The sequence below is a fragment of the Kogia breviceps genome, chromosome 16, assembly GCF_026419965.1.
Source record: "Kogia breviceps isolate mKogBre1 chromosome 16, mKogBre1 haplotype 1, whole genome shotgun sequence".
Lineage (NCBI taxonomy): Eukaryota > Metazoa > Chordata > Mammalia > Artiodactyla > Physeteridae > Kogia > Kogia breviceps.
Window position 1 is genome coordinate 17,141,605 of NC_081325.1, and position 20,628 is coordinate 17,162,232.

At 37.1% G+C, this 20,628-nt stretch overlaps 2 protein-coding genes across 6 annotated transcripts in view; one reads left to right on the forward strand and one right to left on the reverse strand.

Annotated features, from left to right (window-relative positions):
- Positions 1–20,628, forward strand: part of INTS6 (integrator complex subunit 6) — a 111,007-nt gene that overhangs the window by 74,997 nt on the left and 15,382 nt on the right. For 3 of the 5 annotated variants that reach the window (XM_059041518.2, XM_067016806.1, XM_067016807.1), the window contains 8 exons: positions 164–274; positions 1,315–1,530; positions 4,040–4,166; positions 5,013–5,155; positions 5,373–5,604; positions 10,453–10,827; positions 12,287–12,380; positions 14,029–14,330. In XM_059041518.2, the coding sequence (XP_058897501.1) occupies positions 164–274; positions 1,315–1,530; positions 4,040–4,166; positions 5,013–5,155; positions 5,373–5,604; positions 10,453–10,827; positions 12,287–12,380; positions 14,029–14,122 (1,392 nt within the window). In that variant the 3' untranslated portion in view covers positions 14,123–14,330. Of the gene's footprint in view, positions 1–163; positions 275–1,314; positions 1,531–4,039; positions 4,167–5,012; positions 5,156–5,372; positions 5,605–10,452; positions 10,828–12,286; positions 12,381–14,028; positions 14,331–20,628 lie in introns of those variants that run through there. The other 2 variants (XR_009331688.2, XM_059041517.2) reach the window with 1 other exon arrangement.
- The window catches only part of SERPINE3 (serpin family E member 3), a 33,904-nt gene continuing 26,396 nt past the window's right edge, over positions 13,121–20,628 (reverse strand). The window contains exons 7-9 of the mRNA XM_059041522.2: positions 18,718–18,804; positions 18,125–18,208; positions 13,121–15,682 (exon numbers count right to left, since the gene is read on the reverse strand). Of these exons, the coding sequence (XP_058897505.1) occupies positions 15,639–15,682; positions 18,125–18,208; positions 18,718–18,804 (215 nt within the window). The 3' untranslated portion in view covers positions 13,121–15,638. The remainder of the gene's footprint in view (positions 15,683–18,124; positions 18,209–18,717; positions 18,805–20,628) is intronic.

A 20,628-nucleotide genomic window follows, 5' to 3' on the forward strand; every position in this document is an offset into this window, starting at 1 on the left:
CATACCACTGACAAACATTTTAATGAAGTACAAATAAGATTATGTGACTGTTATTGAAGAAAAGGAGACATTTTGGGAGGCGAAATTTTCAAAATTGACAATACATATAGCTATAAGTTTTTGACAAGCTCAGGATTGAGTGGTATTTTCTTTTTTCCTATAGCCTTTGAAGAAAGCTGTTAGAATGATGGGAGCACCTAACCTAATAGCAGACAGTATGGAATATGGACTTAGTTACAGTGTCATTTCATACCTCAAAAAATTGAGTCAGCAGGTAATGTTAAGAAATAGAGCCATTAAGTATTTGGAATGGTTTTGGCTAAGGTGGTCAATAGACCAGATGTTAGTTCTTGATGATTCTAATAGAATTCCATCATATTAATGTATTAAATTTTAAAACCACGTATATCATATATTAACATAATTCTGTCTCAAGTAAATGGTATGCTATGTTTTGAAATGATAACTTCAAGCAATAATTCCTAGTTTGTGAAAATGGCTTTATTAATGTGGTCCTAGCCTTCCTGTATGTGAACATTCTTTGTTTTCTTTTGGGAAATTTATGTTAGAAAGTTGTTTTTCTTAGACAAAAAAGTCAGTTTATTTTGCTTTATGTTTTAAACCTATAGCTTTTTCTTTCAAAATGGGAGTTTCTTTTCAAATATTTGTAACAATACTGAATTTTGTCCTTTGGGGCATAAATCACATTAATAGATACTACAGTAGTCAAGCAGTATACACTTTGACTGTCAAGTTATTAAAATTGTATAAAACACAATTTTTCCAGTACTTCTGCCATCTCTACTTCAAGTGCTAATTGAAATGTAGGTTGGAAAGAATCAAAATATTGCTATTTGCTTTCCAGTGAAAAACTTCATCAGTGTTTGCCATATCTATGAACATTTAGTTATGTGCTAGTAATAATGTCTTTAAGTAAATATTGATGAGATTTTTTTTCTAATTTTATTTCACTTCTGAATTGGAAATATATATTTTTATTTAGGGTACATTTACATTTCATGGTTTAGGTGTAGTGGGTATGTAATAAATAAAATAAATTGAAGTTGTGTTTGTGTACCCTGCTCCAAAAGGTAAGAATCGTGATGATTTAAAATCATAAGACATTATTGTTTAAACTATGTTCAGTTTACCAAGGACTTGACATAAACTTCTCTACTTAAGTAGAGTTTTTAATTTCTTATGTACTTTTAAAATATAATAAATACTTAATTTATGGAAGACCAAAACGATTAGCATTTAATTTACCACTTCAGATTATGTCAGGACAACTTTTGTGGTTTTTTTTTGCTTTAGGCGAAAATAGAATCTGATCGAGTCATCGGTTCTGTAGGCAAAAAAGTAGTACAGGAAACTGGGATTAAAGTCCGAAGCAGATCACATGGTTTATCAATGGCTTATAGGAAAGATTTTCAACAGCTGCTCCAGGGAATTTCAGAGGATGTTCCTCACAGACTGCTAGACCTTAATATGAAAGAATACACTGGGTTCCAAGTTGCTTTGCTCAATAAGGTAATGGTTATGTGAATTTAGTACTGATGTAGTTAATAGTCTGTTATATTGTTGAATGTGGCAAATTTTCTGTTAACTGATACTCAGTTTGTCCAAACTTCTGTACCTCCACAGAATAATGATCAATTATATTATTATTGAATCATTAGATTTTAGAGTTAAAGACTGTACATGGTGAGTGGATGAATGGATGGACTGCAAAGAGCAAACCATCCCGTTCATTTTATAGATGAGAAAATAGGCTTAGAGATTGCCTAAAGTTACATAGCTAATGGTAGCGTTCACTGTAGTTTGGTACTTTTATACTGCTGACCCTGGGTACACAGTGTGATCCTGAAGTGCTTTGTGAACACTCATTAAAAACATCTTCATCCCAGTAGTCTTTTTGTAGAAACAGACAGGCTGATTCTAAAACTTATATGGAAGTGTAAAGGTCCTAGAGTAGCTAAAACGATTTTGGAAAAGAATAAAGCTGGAAGACTTGCACTATCTAATTTTAGAAGCGACTGTAAAGCTACAGTGATCAACATGTTGTGTTGTTGGCATAAGGAAAAATATATAGATCAGTAGAACAGAAGTAGGCCCTCACACGTAGAGTCAATTAATTTTTAACAAAGGTGCCAAAATAATTCAGTGGGTTAGGAGACAGTCTTTTCAACAGATAGCCTGGGAACAATTGGCTATCCATATGCAGAATTATGAACTTGACCCTTACCTCACATTACTTGAAGTGATCATAGTCGTCATACATATAAGAACTGAAACTATCAACTTCTACAACAGAACAGGAAGAAATCTTTTAAGATGTTGGATTATGGGTCAATGAAGATTTCTAAAATATAACACACAGAGCACACACACACACAACCTGATAAATAGAACTTCATTAAAATTGAAATTTTTGTCTTCAGAAGAAACTTTGATGTTTCTCCCAGGCAAGCTACAGCCTGGGAGAAAAGCATGTATTGAATAAAGAACTCGTTTCAAAATATATAAAGAACTCATAGAACTCAATAATAAAAAGACAAACATCCAATAAAAAAATAGACAAAATATTTGAACAGACAGCTCATATACAAACTTGAACAGGCACATAAAAAGATGTTCAACATTATTAGCCACTGGAGAAATGCAAATTAAAACCATACTGAGGGGGCTTCCCTGGTGGCACAGTGGTTGAGAGTCCGCCTGCCGATGCAGGGGACACAGGTTCGTGCCCCGGTCCGGGAAGATCCCACATGCCGCGGAGCCACTGGGCCCGTGAGCCATGGCCGCTGAGCCTGCGCATCCGGAGCCTGTGCTTCGCAGCGGGAGGGGCACCAACAGTGAGAGGGCTGCGTACCGCAAAAAAAAAAAAAAAAACCATACTGAGATCCCACTTTATGCCCACTAGAATGGCTAAAATTTAAGACTGAAAAATATGAAGTGTTGGTAAGGTTGTAGAACAACTGGAACTCTTATACATTTTTGATGGAAAATAGTTTGCAGTTTCTTAGGAAAGGTAAATATTGCTATATACCAACAGTTCTGCTTGTAGGTATCTACTGAGAGAAATGTAAATATGTGTATATAAAAAGGCTTTGTATGCAGATGTTCATAGCAGCATTAGTAACAGCCCCAAACTGAAAATAGTCCACGTGTTCATCAACTGATGAATGGGTAGAGATATGGTATATCCATGTAAAAAGGAAAAGACAGTAAAAAAGAATAGACACCAATACACAAACAACATGGTTGAATCTCAAAAACATGCTCAGTGAAAGAAGCCAGATAGAAAAGATTGCATATTGCAAGATTCCGTTTATACAGTGGAATGTAGAGAGAAGGAAAGTAGATTAATGGTTGCTTGGGGATAGGATAAAGATTGACTGCAAATGGGCACAAGGAACTGTCTGGGATGATGGAGATATTCTAAAACTGGATCGTAGTGGTGGTTTCACAACTACACATTTATGAACACTCATCAAACTGTTTATGTAAAATGGGTAGTTTTATGGTATGTAAATTATACATCAAAGCTTTTATTTATTTCTCTTAGCCAGAATATGTAATAAAATCTTGGACAGATATGAGTTTGTGATTATTTGGTTGAGTCTCACTACCAAATTTTTATCTTTTGGTTATTAAAACAGTACAGTAAGATTGCATCATATCTCTTTATTTTTTTAAGCTAGTTAGTTAACTTGTGTATCTTATTTTTAAAGCTATGCTGCAGGCTAGAGATTTGTCTCTTAATTCTATGTTTGAAAATAAATCTTGGGCTTCCCTGGTGGCGCAGTGGTTGAGAGTCCGCCTGCCGATGCAGGAGACACGGGTTCGTGCCCTGGTCCGGGAGGATCCCACGTGCCGCGGAGCGGCTGGGCCCGTGAGCCATGGCCGCTGAGCCTGTGCGTCCGGAGCCTGTGCTCCGCAGCGGGGGAGGCCGCAGCGGTGAGAGGCCCGCATACCGCAAAAAAAAAAAAAAAAAAAAAAAAGAAAATAAATCTTGTCTTTAAATCTTTTTTAACAGGATTTGAAGCCACAGACATTTAGAAATGCCTATGACATACCAAGACGGAATCTTTTGGATCACTTAACAAGAATGAGATCTAATCTTTTGAAGAGCACCCGCAGATTTCTTAAAGGACAGGATGAAGGTTAGATTATGGTTTTAATGTTGGTATTTCTTCAGTAAACTGAATTCTTTATATTGGAAATACATAGAGTATTATTGTAACTTTTAAAGAATTATAACAGTAGTATTACATTCTCATTGAATGAAGTAAAAAGTGAGTCATCCCTGATTCTCTACACTTCTTCCTACCATCACTGTTGCCCCAAATTCTGTTCCCCAGAGATAACGACCTTTGTTAGCAGCTTAGTTTCCTTTTTGGCTTTCTTTGTACATTCACATAAACAGGCACACGCACAAACAAAATCATTTTCTTGTGATCTACTTGTATCTGGTAGCTTAACTAGTTTAACTCTGGATGGCCAATATATGTCATATTCTGGTATTTCCTTCAGCTGTATCCATGACACCTACTACAAATCAAGTCAGATGAGAACTTAACCCTTTGGCAACTCTCACGTACGCATTTCAACTATAGTTTTATATAAAAAGGGTCATCTATGTGATTTCTCTTTTCTGTAAATTCTGCTTTAATTAAATTCTGCTTATTTGGAATAGAGTAGGAGAGACATTTCCTTTTCATAGAAAGGTTACACACATGCTTATTCTATACACCGAAATTAACTGCAATATTTTTGCTTTGTTTAGAAGATAAAATTCAAGTATTTAAAATTTTATTAAAAAAAAAATCTCAAGATTTTATGTCACAATATTTATAATGGTGACAAAATAATTTAGACTATGTGGTAAGGAAAGATTGACTAGAATAAACCAGAGAGCATTCATACATAAGAAGACATTATTTGATAACTAGTTGGAAGGTAGTTTTAGTGAGGTTAACTTCTGTTTTTCCTCTATTCTGTTTGAAAAGATCAAGTGCACAGTGTTCCTATAGCACAAATGGGGAATTACCAGGAATACCTCAAGCAAGTACCTTCTCCACTAAGAGAACTTGATCCTGATCAGCCTCGAAGGTTGCATACATTTGGCAACCCCTTTAAGCTGGATAAAAAGGTAAATTTGAAATGTTCCATTATATAATTTATTTGCGCTAGGCACTGTGGAGAGAGCAGTTCTTAATTTAACTAAAGAAAGCTGAAGCTATTTTCTTGGTAGAATACCTAATAAATGTCAACAGTTAAAATATAGTTATTTAATTGGGAATTGGAATTAGTTGTGTGATTAAAAACTGTATGTAAAGCTAGGGAAATTATATTCTTTTTTGTTACAGGGTATGATGATAGATGAGGCAGATGAATTTGTGGCTGGACCTCAAAATAAACATAAACGACCTGGAGAACCAAATATGCAAGGCATCCCTAAAAGACGTCGCTGTATGTCTCCACTACTAAGAGGCAGACAACAGAATCCAGTTGTGAACAATCATATTGGAGGAAAAGGACCACCTGTACCTATGACTCAAGCACAGCCAGATCTTCTTAAACCCCTTCCTCTTCATAAAAGTAAGAGTTTTTCTTTCAATGTTATTTGCTGCTCTTTGGTTCTTCATGGGAAAGATTTTTGTAAAAATATTTTGTAATATTTTGTAATATATTATAGAAAACTGATAAGGTCCAAGAGTGTCTAGAGAAGATATTTGTTTACTCTAATTCAGCATGTAATCATTTTTATGTCTTTTTTTAAATGTCTTTTTAATGAACATTTATTGAACATTTCATATATTCATTATGCTTAATAGCTATAATGATTTGACATATCATTTGCAAATATTAAGTATTTAAAAATAACAGTTTTTAAAGGGGCATTATCAACACCCACAGAAAGATGGTTTTCAATTTCAGTTTAATTCAACAACTAATTCTTAAATGATATGCTAATTTAGACAGTGCTAGGCGTTGAGGTATAGCAGTGAACAAGACAATAGTGATCTCTGCCTTTATTTATAATGAGTGAGGAAAGAAAGTCATTGAACATTTCATTACAAGTGTGATGAATGTTACAAAAGGGAAGTCAAGTGTGTTGTGGAAGTATTTGGCAAGAGGATTTAACGTAGTCTGTGGGGTCAAGGCACTTTACCGAGGAAGTTCTGTTTACGCCAGTACTAGAAGGATGAATGGGAATTAGTAAACTACAGCTATGCATTGGCCTGGGCCTCAGTAGTAGTCAGAGAAGAAGAGCATGTGCAGAGGCATGCAGTAAAGAGCAGGGCATTAAGGGAACTGAAAGAACGCTGGTTATAGCAAGCGTTGTTGGGAATGAGGCAAAGTGAGAACTGAAAGATACACATGCCAAGTCTAGATCATAGAGGGTCTTGGAAGCCATTATAAAGATTCTAGACTTTATTTGAAGGACAATGAGAATCCATTGAAAGGTTTTAAAGAGGTAGCGATCTGATCTGATTAGCATTTTATAAAGACCAGGCTGACTTTACTGTGTGGAATATTATTAGGGAAGAATGAGAATTGATGTAGGGAACCCTTAATTAATGGATTCATTAATTATAGGTAGTGATCATTCATGGCTAATGACATCTTAACTGGAGAGAAACCAAGTATGATACCTCCTGATGGAATTACACAGTACTACTTTTGAGGTAGTCCTGCCCCACCACCCAAAAAACCTGAACATCAATCTGACCAAGCCTCTCTGTCTAACTACCAATTTTTAGGAAATATAAGGGACAGAGAAACATGTTAAATAACAAAACAGGGATAAAGTTAGAAAAATCCAGATTGTGGGAAACTCTATAGGACAAAGAATCTGGTGTGTGTGTGTATTTTTCCAGAAAAAAAAAATGCATAGAAAAAAAGAGGTACAGAAGGATTTTTATAGATTAAAAGATAGCTAAGAGACATGTAAATCAATTGCAATGTCCAGGTCTGATTTGGACTCTGAATCAAAGAAAATCAAACTTTCCACAAACAGAAACTATATAAGGTAATTGGAGATTGTGGACAGTGACTGGGTATTTGATGTTGTTAAATAATTGTTACAGTTGCACAGAAACCAGTTAGGAAACACAGGGAAGAGCTAATGGTTACCTGGGAGTGTGCTTGTGAGAAGAACCTGTATTGGAGAAATACTTGGATATATCAGCAAAGGACTTGGTGATGACTGGTTGGATGATGGAGACAGGGCAAGGGAGGAGTTGAGAGACCCTGGGTATTTCCGTGTGTCATGGGTGGAGTGGAAGAAGAGAGGTTGAATGAGTTTAGTTTAGAAGTGTCTGTTAGATAGCCAAGTGGATTTCCTAAGTTAGAAGATGGATCATTGAGTTTGGAACTTACGAGAAGAGGACTGGGCTGGAGAGATAGGTATGGGAGGCAGCCTTAAGCCCCGTTGGAGTAACCAAGGGAAACAGAAGAAAAAGCCTAGAGCAGAACTTTGAAAGTACCAAAGTTAAGAGGAGAAATAATGTTCAGAAAAGGAGATTGAGAAGAAAGGAAGAATCCAAGAAAGAGGAGAAAATAGGGAATAATTTAGTGTTATGGAAGCTAAATGGAAAGAGAATTGAGTGGTTGGTGGTCTCAGATACTTTTTTTTTTTTTTGGCGGTACACGGGCCTCTCTCTGTTGTGGCCTCTCCCGTTGTGGAGCACAGGCTCCGGACGCGCAGGCTCAGCGGCCATGGCTCACAGGCCCAGCCACTCCGTGGCATGTGGGATCTTCCCGGACCGGGGCACGAACCAGTGTCCCCTGCATTGGCAGGCAGACTCTCAACCACTGTGCCACCAGGGAAGCCCTCAGATACTTCTTAAACAAACCATTTGAGAGGATTGGAATAGTTCTGTAGGTCTTTAAGATGACAGAGTTGAATATATTTAAATGCTGGTGTGATGGAGCCAATAGAGAGGGAACAGCTGAAAATGAAGATGAGAGAAAGTATAATCACAAAATCACTGAGAAGGCAAAAGGGAATGAATGGTCCAGAGCCCACATGAAGAATGCTTCTTCCATTAAAGCTGAATGTGGGTGTGGTGGGCACAAGTTTAATGGTGGGAAATCGGGAAAGTCCACCTTCTTTCTGCTTTTGCTTTCCTCTGTGAAGTTGGAGGTGATGTGTACTGCTGAGAGGAAAGAGACATTGGGAAAGTCAGAGATGTTAAGACAGTGGAGAAGGTTTGATTTTTTCTGTGGTAGAGGGAGAAAAGCTTGTAATAAGACTGCTAGGCAGTGCTAAGATGCAGGTACAGGTGGTGACTGTGACCACTGTGTAGAGGTGTGTCGTATCTCCCAGTAGTGCCTGCTCATCATTCCCCATGTGAGTCTGCAGCAAGAAGATAGATTGCATCACCACATTTGGGGTTTTTGCTTGGCGGGTGTCATGGGAGGACAACAGAATGAGAGAATTTAGGACACTGTTAAAAAGTGATACATTTTGGGATATAAGTTAGATAAGAAAGTGGATATCTAGAAGGAATCTGATTAATATGAGGGAGAATGTAGAGGAATTGCTGGAGTGAAAGTCTGGCAGGGTTCAAGCGCAATAGTAGGAATACAGCAAAGATGAGGGTTACACATGCCTCCATCCCTGAATTTGTGTTTGACTTGAGAAGCAAATGGGTGGGTGGAAAAGTTCCTTGGAGATGAGAAATTGAGGAATTGGGAGGCCAGGTTCTTAGCAGGTGATGTCCTTAGACATGGATGTCACATACTACAGCATTTCTCAAACCTTAATGTGTAAGTGAAACCAGGCAGGGGTCGGGGGAGTGGTTAATTAAACTACAGATTCTAATACATTGTTTGGGATAGGGCTCAAGATGAGCATTTCTAGCAAGCTCTCTGATGGTACTAATGCTGCTTGTCCACAAACCACGCTTTGAGTAGTAAGGACCTAGAACGATGTCCCAAGGGACATGGGGTGGAAGGAAGTCTGTGAACCAGGTGCCAGAGACATCCGTGACCATGGGTGTGTTCTGGAGGTCAGTAAAGATAGTGATGAGGAGAGAGAGGATGAGTTGGGTGGGATAATTAAATCTCAAAAGAGCAAGAATTTTTCAAGAGTGCATGGAGAAATGTTCTTGAAGTGGCATTGGAAGGTGAAGGGATTAGTGACTCCACAACCTTATTTATTTATTTTTATACATTTATTTTATTTATTTATTTTTTTGGCTGCGTTGGGTCTTTGTTGCTGCACGCAGGCTTTCTCTAGTTGCGGCGAGCGGGGGTACTCTTCGTTGCGGTGCATGGGCTTCTCATTGCAGTGGCTTCTCTTGCTGCAGAGCACGGGCTCTAGGCACGTGGGCTTCAGTAGTTGTGGCACATGGGCTCAGTAGTTGTGGCTCGCGGGCTCTAGAGCACAGGCTCAGTAGTTGTGGCTCATGGGCTCTAGAGCACAGGCTCAGTTGTTGTGGCACACGGGCTTAGTTGCTGTGTGGCATGTGGGATCTTCCTGGACCAGGGCTCGAACCTGTGTCCCCTGCATTGGCAGGCGGACTCTTAACCACTGCGCCACCAGGGAAGCCCCACATCCTTATTTTAAGTCCACGGAGAGTGTTTGAGAGACAGCAGTTTCTTTGCAGGAGAGTTGGGTTTCGATTAAAGCAGCAGTTACTCTAGAGAATATTCAGTAAAGTGTGCACATCATGGAATAGAATTTAGGAGGGAGGGAGTCAGAAGTTCAGGGAATTTTTGTGGGGATGAGTTTACATTTTGAACAGTAAAGAGATGAATTCAGCTGGTGTCCTGGTGGTTTGGTGAGCAATCAGAGAACTTAGACTTTAACTGCTTTCTGTGAGGAGCAAATGCAATAATCTAGTATTAAGTAGTGAGCTTGCAAGCTTTTTAAGTCTCGTGAACTAAAGTGGGCACCAGCTGTTCTTCACTGCTCAAGTAATGAAGACTCTGTGGATGGTTATAAGAAAAGGGGGCCCTGTGGAAGTTTGGTGGTATGTTGCTGCAGAATATTGATCAGCTTAAACTCCCTGTGTTCACTTTTGCCTCTAAACGGTAATAACTTACAAGGTAGAGGTAAGTTGGAGTGAACTAGTACTCTCTAATAAAAGGATAACCATGATAATCTTGATTACATATATTTCCCTAAGGCATTAAAAACCTACTTATTCAACAAAAGTGCCATAGAATAAAGCAGAGAACTAAAAGTTGTTTGAAACTGGCTTTTATTTTTTTCCTAAGGGCAAAAATTGTACAGGTTTTAAAAATATTGTGGATGTTTCACATTGAAATATACCATATATTTGGCAAAGCTTAAAAACCGTATCAAATTGTTAATTTGCATCAGTCAGGGAGATCAGTTGTGATTTGCTGTAATATTGTTTCTTTGAGGTTTTCTTTACTGTGTGCTTTGAAATTGGCTCTCAATGATTTTTATTTCCATATTTTTATTTTTAGTTTCAGAAGCCACTAATGATTCGACAATAGATGATGTGGTTGAAAATCACGTTGCAGACCAACTTTCATCAGATATTACACCAAATGCTATGGAAAGTGAATTTTCAGCATCTTCTTCTCCAGCCAGTTTACTGGAACGACCAACCAATCATACAGAGGCTCTCAGCCATGACCACTTAGGAGCTAATGACCTCACTGTTGGTGGATTTTTAGAAAATCACGAGGAGCCAAGAGATAAAGAACAATGTCCTGAAGAGAATCTACCAGCATCTTCACTTAACAAAGGAAAGAAATTGATGCATTGCAGAAGCCATGAAGAGGTCAACACTGAACTAAAAGCACAAATAATGAAAGAGATCCGGAAGCCAGGAAGAAGTATGTATAATTAGAGACAAACATTTGATTTGATTTGATTTCTGTTTGTGCTCAAAAAAAAAAAAAAAGTCAAATAAACTAAAGCATAGATCTGATTTTAGATCACTCTTAAACAACAAATGAGCTATATAAGATTTGGTTCTTTATTCAGCCAACAAACACTTACTGAATATCTGCTATATCCAAAGTACTGTGTTAGGTGTGGTAAGTAGGAGGGACTGAGAGCGGAGCAGGAACTCACAGATACACATGGTTCCTACCCTGACGGGAACCCATAGTCCTGAGCATTCTGTCAACCAGCAACTGGAATTTTAAGGTAACAGCAAACCCAGACAGCTGTAGTGACTATTAAATGACTTCGTATCTGTAAGGTTCTAGGCATAATACCTACCTACCATCTTAACTTTTAAGATTTAAATTATAATAGTGATCAGGGATGTGTTTAGGCTAAAAAACTAAAATTATGAAAGCTGTCTATTATATGAGTACAGAAGAACTTTGTGAGATAAAGTTTCAATATTATTGACATTCATTCCAAAGATGTTGGCAGATCACCTGCTATGATGGTGCGGTGGCCCGTGGGTGGTCCAGAAGTGGGTAAGACTCAGTACTGGCCATTTAGGAGCTTATAGTCCTTGGCAGAGTTTTATGTGAAAACTTGAAACTGAGGCAGCATTCTTTTTTTTCCCACCAATTACGACGTGTATATTCTTTTTTTTTTAAAAAAAAAAATCTTTATTGGAATATAATTGCTTTACAATGATATGTTAGTTTCTGCTTTATAACAAAGTGAATCAGCTATACATATACATATATCCCCATATCTCCTTCCCTCTTGTGTCTCCTTCCCACCTTCCCTATCGTACCCCTCTAGGTGGTCACAAAGCACCGAGCTGATCTCCCTGTGCTATGCGGCTGCTCCCCACTAGTTATCTGTTTTATATTTGGTAGTGTATGTATGTCCATGCCACTCTCTCACTTCATCCCAGCTTACCCTTCCCACTCCCAGTGTCCTCAGGTCCATTCTCTACATCTGTGTCTTTATTCCTGTGAGACAGCACTCTTAACTTATTTTCCCCCCCCTCTATTTAATCCACTTCCCAGGTTAGCTCCCCAAATTTAGAATTTGTCATAAGGATGGATTTTTGTAAAGGCCACTTCTTATTTTTCTGTGGCACTACCAGAAAGCTGTTTATTCATCCTTCTAAGCTTTATATTTGATACCCTATTGAGAACTTTTACCAAAAAAAAAGCAGTGTTTGAAAAGTTATTTTATCTTTGTTGATGTATGATGAAATATGTGTATTATAAAATCTCTAATGAGCAGTGAAAATTTTATGTAGACTAGTTTTGGTTTTGTCTTGGTATATCTTGATGTAGTAAATTATAATAGAAAAATATTGAATAAGAGTGCAAATTAAAGCCACTTACTTTTTCTTTTTGCTTCTTTTGTTTTAAGAATATGAAAGGATCTTCACTTTACTGAAGCATGTGCAAGGCAGTTTACAAACAAGACTAATATTTTTACAAAATGTCATTAAAGAAGCATCAAGGTAAATAATCTGTTGTACATTATGATATGATGCAGTGAGTCCCCAGTTTTCTGTAGTTGGTATTTTAACAGTATCTATTTTATACTTGTGTTGTTATGCATGTATATGACACACACCTTTGTATTATAAGTACTTCTCTCTTTTTTTCAGTTTATTGAAAGAAGTTCACTTAAAAAATAGCTAAACAGAAATTCTTCAGAAATCATGGACCCTTTCTCTCTACACATTACAGATTCTTGCATAATTCTTGTTTATCCTACTCTGGCTTTTTTGGTGTCTTTATATGTTATAGTCTTTAATTTTTCTCCTTTGTATATTTGAACTACAGTTAATATTAGTGATAAAAGGTAATCTTGAAAGGCAATATTTGAATGCAGTTAACTTGTATGTGGGAAAACATGTAATTAAGGGGACCAGAGCTGGACAAATGGGCCTTATTCTGATTGCCTCAGTAGCCCAGGATTATGTACTTTAGTACAAGGAATGTGGATCAAGATTATAAATGGTAACTATGAAGTGCAATTAACTGGAAAGCATAGTTGTATGAGTTTAGTGAGTAAAAACGCATTTTTTAATTTCTTCTTCAAGACTTTTAGAATTTTAGTAATGTAAGAAAACTTAGTGTTTGTCTCATCTGACCTTCCAACATATACCAACCCTTTGATTAGTCCCCCAGTTTCTTCCATCCTACATGTAAGGGTGTTTTTAGATAAAGCTGTTAATTCTTTTTTTTTTTTTCTATGAGTGGCTAGAGCATAGGTTACTTTGAAGTTTCAAGATCAGGCCATAACTTTTCATATTATTGATGTTGAGTATTTAACCCTTTCTGCTCTTTATGTAACATTCTGTCAACTCAAACTTCATCATCTATTTAGCTATATTCTGGGTGCCTGCATTCTACTTCTGCCACCTTTTAGAGAGTTGTGTAGTATTATGGTCGGTAGTCATACTAGTTTACAAGTGGAGAGGAAGTAGGTGTATAGATTGGGCAGTGTTTTTGGATATTCTGAAAAGCATCAGCAGTATTAATACTTAGGCAGACAAAAGCAATTTTAGTCTACTATATTTATTACCGCAAAAATTTAAAAATTGCCACTTGAACTTTGTTTGCTATATCCTATACTACAGGTGTCTAATTGTCCTTGATTTGCTAGTTTTCAAATTGTAATAGTAGAACACCACAGTTTAAATGCAATTGCCCAAATTTCATTTCTTCTTCCATTTTATGGGGAATTATATTCCTATTTTATTCACATTCCATTCAACATTCAATGTTCAAAGAGCATAAGAAGCTATTGGAGTCATTGCTTTGGGAGCCCATATTGCTGGAATATTTATAACCCTTGTATTTATTAGGGTTCCCCCCCCCGCCTTTTTTCTTTGTGATTGTGGAAGAAATAACCTCTTTCCCATTGTACTCAGGCCTGGATGGTTTGTTTTAGGAACAAACTATAATACTCTACTGATAAAATAATTTGCTAATCTTCCAAGAGATTTTATATATCATAAAGTTGTTGATTTTTCATTTTCATCTCACTTTGAGAACTCTTTCCAAGGCAGTTTCTCTCTTTAAAAAAAAATTATACTGATATATAACTATTTGTTAAAAAGAAATTGAGAGTGCTATTACTTATTTTTTTTTATACAGGTTTAAAAAAAGAATGCTAATAGAACAACTGGAGAACTTCTTGGATGAAATTCATCGAAGAGCCAATCAGATCAACCATATTAATAGCAATTAAAAGAAAACAGAATGTGGCCACTTATTTCACTACCTTCTCCAAATACAAAGTAAATACAAGACTGTTGTGATCTTGCATTCATTTTTTGACATGCATTGTTGGCTTTTTGAAATACTAAGAGCAAGTCTACAGATCCTTTTTCCATCATTTTACAGTGACCTTTTCTTCATTTTGGTTTATTTTTGTAATGTGAAAAGTATCACTCTAAAAAACATTTTTATTTAACAAACTAAAAATATTCCTCCAAATCTCTTGCTTGTCATTGACTCTTGCGTGTCAATTTCCCTCAGGTTCTATTTTCCTAAACCAACCTTTAAAATTGTCACCTCTGTTAAGGTTGAACTTTGCCAAAAAAATAAAAAAGAAGTTACTTTGTAATTTTTGGGGAAAAAAGCACATACATTAAAACTAGGCAATGTTTTGTATATACAGTTATTTTGGATATATTATTGTAAGTTGTACAAATGTATTTTGAAGAATATTTAAGAAAAGCACTTTTGTTATTCCATCAATAAATGCTCTATTTTACTCTTGTGTGGTTTAGGAAATAATCACATTTAAAGTAATCATTTAAAACCATCTTAAGATAATGGAATTTTAAAGGCCTTGCTTTTTAGCATTGGAAAAATACACCACTTGAAGTTCACATTTGTTAAACCTAACTGTAATTACATGTTACATAATCTGCATTGTCTTTTTACTCTATGTTCTTAGATTTTGTTGGCCACTCCAACATGCTCCGTTTCTGCCGAGATAATGGAAATGATGGTATCTGTGGCAGATAGGCAGACTCTTTAAAGCTGTTTAAAAAGCAGATGCCTTTGGACTTCATTGGTTTCCTTCCTTACTTTTTCCTTCAACCCCTTTTCCTTTCTCACTAGGATTGTGGATGGCACTAAGGTGAAGCCGTCAGTTAGGGAGTTGTAAGTTTGGGGTATGCCACATACTCTGAAATGTCTAGCATTTAGCAGCTTGATGCTATACTTACAGAAGTCTCACAACAGACTGGGGTTTCAACAGGGATCTCTTTGTTCTGCTCTGCTATTACACTTCAACTCTCCATTTTATTTAGGAAGCTAAATGGAAAGGAAACATGTTTAAAATGACTTTGCTCATTTTGCATTCTCCCTAAGTTATCCAGGACAAGGAAAACTGAACACAATTCACTGTCCACCCTCAGTCCAGCATGGCGTCACGTGTCCTTACTGAGGACGTGACCCTGGGACCTGACTCACTTACCATTCATAGATCACTGCTGTGCCTTGTAGTGCTTTGGGGATAACCAGTAGAAAAGAAGGTTAAAATACATTTAGATTAAGAGAGGGTGAAATAAATTTATAAAATTATGGTAAAATTGAAGTATTTTTAGGTTTATAATATTTGAAAATCACATACCCTTATCTTTTTATACTTTAGCAGAACATTTTTCAACCTAAGGGTATAGCAAAATGAAATTATAACTTTTTATGAAGCAAAGCATAGATGAAAGTGGAGAACATGCTTGAGATCTGTTAATTCAGTCTAAGGGATTTGAAACTCTCCCAATACTGAAGACAAATGCTGTCAAGAAAAAAAAGCATTTAAAGTAGTGTTAAATAGTATTTTCATATGCAATTCTTTAAACATTTTTTCACCTCTACAAAATACCTTTACGCAGGATATCGTTCAGTGAATGGAATTGTTAAGGTAATTAGCTGCAGTCACATTGCTGAATTCAACAAGAGGTACGCAAAATCCAGAATATACTGTCTGGTTTTAAATTATGTATGTTTAGATTCTGAGACTAACAGGAGGGGCCTACAAGTCATTCCGGTGGAAGTTAATACTTCACAGGAATAGTTAGGAAAGGGACTCAGTCTAGTCCAATCTGTGGCCACTTTCCTCATCAGAAAGTTCTTATTTGCATTTCACAGGTTGCTCATGAGGTAATAATCCTTTAGGCTCTAGACCTTTAATACATTTTGGGGTACGAACCCTAGAAGGAATTGGAAAGAAGCAGTTTGTTCCATCTCCTCTTTTGGTCCTTAATCTCTGTGCCTCCGTACTCTAGGCCCTTATCCCAAAACCTAGTCACAAGCTTTGAAACCCATTAAAATTCAAGCTTATTATCTCATCTCTTGCAGGTTTTTGTTACATTTTAAGAAACTGGGCATATTAGTTGAATTAGTGAAATGCTGCAGAATTTTTGTAAGCAAAGGGGAGGGGGGGGAGTACGTTTGAGGGGAATATCATGTCTTTTAGGCCCTTCAGATCGATGGATGGATGACTGACTGTAGGCTGGACAAATGATGCTCTCCAACAGTTTAATTTTCAGGTTAAGATCATTTTTTGTAATGTTCTTGTATGTGTCCCATTTGTCAACTGATTGAGTCATTATTTACCCTTATCAGTAAGCTTTGTCAGTTTGGTGTACTGAAGGCTGAGACTCATTTGTCCTTTCAATACCCCGTCACCAGAAGAATAGCCACTTTGCCTTGTGTGTTACGAGCAAGTACCTCCCAGAAAGAGAGGTAAATAAATTCACAAGGACCGTTATTTAGATGTGCGGCGGATTATGGAACTGGTGTTGGATTGTATTTTCATTCTGTTTACTATGGCCGTTCTGGAAACTCTTAGCACAGAAACAGTGGTGTGTCCTTTACTAGGTAGTTCAAAGATTTTACATCATTTTATGCAGTTGAATTCCAAAAGAAACTGTTCTCTCTTAACTGTCATCAACCTTTATTGGCTATGAGCTTTTGACAGTGACCTTTCTGTTCAAGTTTAGTCCTGTTTCTTTGTTTCTTGAGGGAGTAGAACCTGTCATTTTTTTTTCATCTTTCATTTTTTGACCTGGATCCTTTCTAAGAGAGGGCTCTCCGTTGCCTGTTCTGAGTGATAAGTGACATTTTCATCGAATAAATATGGGGTTGGGATGATTATGGTGAAATACTAAGAGGATATATTTTGTTGATGGACTTTTTCTCCCCCAATAGATTATTTCCTAGTGAATGATTATCTTCATCCTTTTGTCACAAGTGTCTCTTTGATTTCTAGCACAAGTTACAGCAGAATGCAAATGATTCTCAGATAAAATGATGTTGACAGTATTTCCTTAACAATTTGTGTAAAACCTATGCGTAATTTTCATTATTCTAACTTGACTTTTTTTCTCTCCATAAATAAAAATAATGCCTGATGTTTAGTTAAAGTAGATCCACTTCTGCTTGATTTTGTTAGTCCTGTTCCATCCTATTTCTTTTTAACACGTTGTTTAGACTTGCCAACAACTCTTTACTGAGAATCTCTTTTTCTTTCCTAGGCTGATAAGTAATTGCCAGAGAGGGTGGGGCAACATTAAGAGGAATAATTTGAATACGTTGTTCCCTGTTGTTGATGCTTAAAGGACGACTCCTTGTCCTTCTGATGTGCTAAGGCTCTGCCTGTACCATCCCCTCTTTGGATTAAGATGAGGTTGTATGGTGGGACTTAACAAGTACTAGGGCAAACATTTGATTTTTGTGTAACTTCAGCAAGCTTGAGAAAGATCACCAGGAAAACTATAGAAATGCAGGTGCGTTCCCTAGGATACTAGGGGGTGCTGAGAGCCAGAGGGCTGCTTGGACACTCTAGTGGCCTGAAGGAATTCTTTCATCCTACAAGGCCAAGAAAGCTCGGCAACAATGGGGAAAAAAGATTTATCATTTATTTTACTTTCATGACTTTTAAAGTCTCCCCAGAAGTAGAAACCTGAATTTTTAAAGACCTACATCAACTATAAATGAGCTGAGAGAAACAGAAGGCAAAAAAGCCACAGAGGATATTAAGTTTCCTCAGTAGTTATGAAATATTCCCCTTTCTCAGGAAACATGACATAGCAACTGAGAAGCTTCTGAAGCACCATGGAAACCAGCTAGAAGGAATGCTTGTTTTAGGTTAGGGTGGACAAACGAGGCTTTGTTGCTAGAGAGATGCTGATAAATATTTAATTTATGTGACTCCTGTCAAAAAATACTGTAATACCTGTGTTGGGTTCTCTCAGGAAAAAGATGAATGGCCGATCTGCTTTAAAAATAGGAATCCGAGACCTTTTCAGTAACAACAGAGCTGCAGGAAAGATAAAAGAATAGAATCCCCTTGTATTTTCTCTTCATTTGAGGAAAGTCACTATTAAAATTGGATACGAAGTCACTTATATGCCTTGATTTTTGGAGAAATAAAAGCATCCTAATGATATAGCATGGTTTAGTGTTACGATGGGGTGCAAATGGGAAAAATTAAAGAGAAAAGATACCACTTAGCCAACACTGTGTCCTATTTTCAGAATATTCCATGGAATAAATTGCTTCCTGAAGGTGATTTTCAGAATGACTCTATTCCTTGTTTATGGGGTCGTGCTACAAATCCTTTTCAAAATGGCCACCTCTTTTCTCCCATCAGTTTTCAAAAACTTTGTTAACATTTCTTTTTTTAGAATGCTCTACTACATCTGGACTTGGGTTTTTAGTGGGGAGGCTTAGGAGTGTGAAGGTTGAACTGGATAAATCTAACAAAGGGAGATAAGGGGGAAGCAGCTGACTGAGTGTTGCTGACACTCTGTGCTCTTAGGAACATACCTGTAGCTGCAGATGCCCTGGTGCCTTCCTCTGAAACCTCAATCTTGGCTTTGTGGATTGCTTCAGAAACATAAACGCCATCTTGGCCTAATCCCAGGACATAAAAATGTGATTGTTTATTTGCATTTTGATACATTTAGTTGAAAGATTTGAGTACATTTTTAAAGAGTGGACTTTACTTACAGTCTTGTTCATAGGCTGCTTACTGTGTAGTTAGGAAGAGATTTGTTTGGGAAGTTTTAAGGTACAATAATTTACGCAACTTTTGAAACCTCAAATTTGGTAAATTATCTAATAAATAACCCCTCTCAGATTAACACTCAGGGCTGTGCCCCATTTTTTTCAATAGTTAATTTTCAAAAACAATTTCTAGTTACTGTTGAAATCTTTAGTCAGTATTTCTAAAATTTCGGTGGTATAAGAATTGCCATAGTACATGTTAAAATGCAAATTCTGGAGCCCAGGAATCTGCACATTCAGGAAGCTTCTGAGATGATTTCCCTTGAATGCCTTCTTGGGCTGCATTTTAGAGCCACTTTTAAATGACAGTCAGAGGTTTGTACTATGGGCCTTAAAAGGCAGTGTATAAAAAATGTCTCATGCCTCATGACTGCATTCTGTATACTGAGTATATCAGTTATGCAACTACCTTGCCTTACTGGCTAGAATTTGCAAAGAAAATGCGAAGTTAGAACTATAATAGCTATATGCCAACAAGTTCAAAGATATTATAAGCTTGGCAAATAGGAATCTGATCCAAGCGTTAGAGGAATTCACAGGTTTTTGTAATTTAGCCATCAATCATTTTTAAACAGCTCTCCACAGTGAAATGGTACTTGATGACACAAAGAATGAAAGTAAGAATCTTTAGAATGAGAAGAAACTTTAGAAATCGTTCAGTCCAACCCTCTCATTTTAGGGTGAGCTGTGAAGTCATCTGAGGAGGCCACACACTTGACAAGAGGTCCAGTCGGGCATATGCAGGACGCCACCACCTTGGAATAGTGTGTTCTAGTCCACTGTAGCATGCACTAGAAAGGGAGCTGTGGCAGGAGTCTTAAAATAATCCTTGTGATGGACATGTATTTTGAGGGGGCATCTTAGTTTGATCTTAGACTAATATTTAAATTGTTTTGCATTTCTCATGCACGTACAAGGGGCTGGCAGATGAGTGTTGAGAGAGAATAATACCAGTGGCGTACACAATACGCAGCTTATCATCCATCTTGTTAATAAGGCATACACAGGAAATTGTTGAGTTGGCTCTGTTCACTGTAAGGAACAGATATTTTGCAGCATCAGTGAAGGGGACCAGACAAGGGCCAGAGGAAGAGAAAAATCAACGGAAACATTCACTTGCCATCGCTGGTCCTGAAACCAGTGCAGAATCTGACTGATTGTAGCAGTTGGTCTTTTTCTGTAGGATCTTTTAGAAAAGGAACAAATTTATACTAACTAGCCTGTCTCACTAACTCATTGAGCAAACTGAAATGCAGTGCCCAGATCAGAATTGTGTGTATAAGGAATGGTTGATGGTCATGAGAAACTTTTACTAATCTGTGACTTCATTACTATCAAGTATGCCATCTGAACATTTAAAGTAAATGTTAATGAAATGAGCAAAGGTTCTTTATCAGCTAGAATATAGTAAATGCGTTTGTGTTAGAGTCCAGGCACCCTGGCACAATGTGAGAAATGGGGTCGACTGTTTGGTATGAATGAGTTTTTGGTTAGATGGGCTTTTGGCTCTTTGAATTTCTTGAAACTGCAACTGAGGTTTCATTTAAGTAGCTTTTTTCTCCATCGTATTACAGGAGTGGTCCAATAATTGACATTTACATGTTTGCACAGACATAGGCTAAGACCCACTGCCTGTCATGTCCCAGCATCCTCATCTCTCATATATTTTAT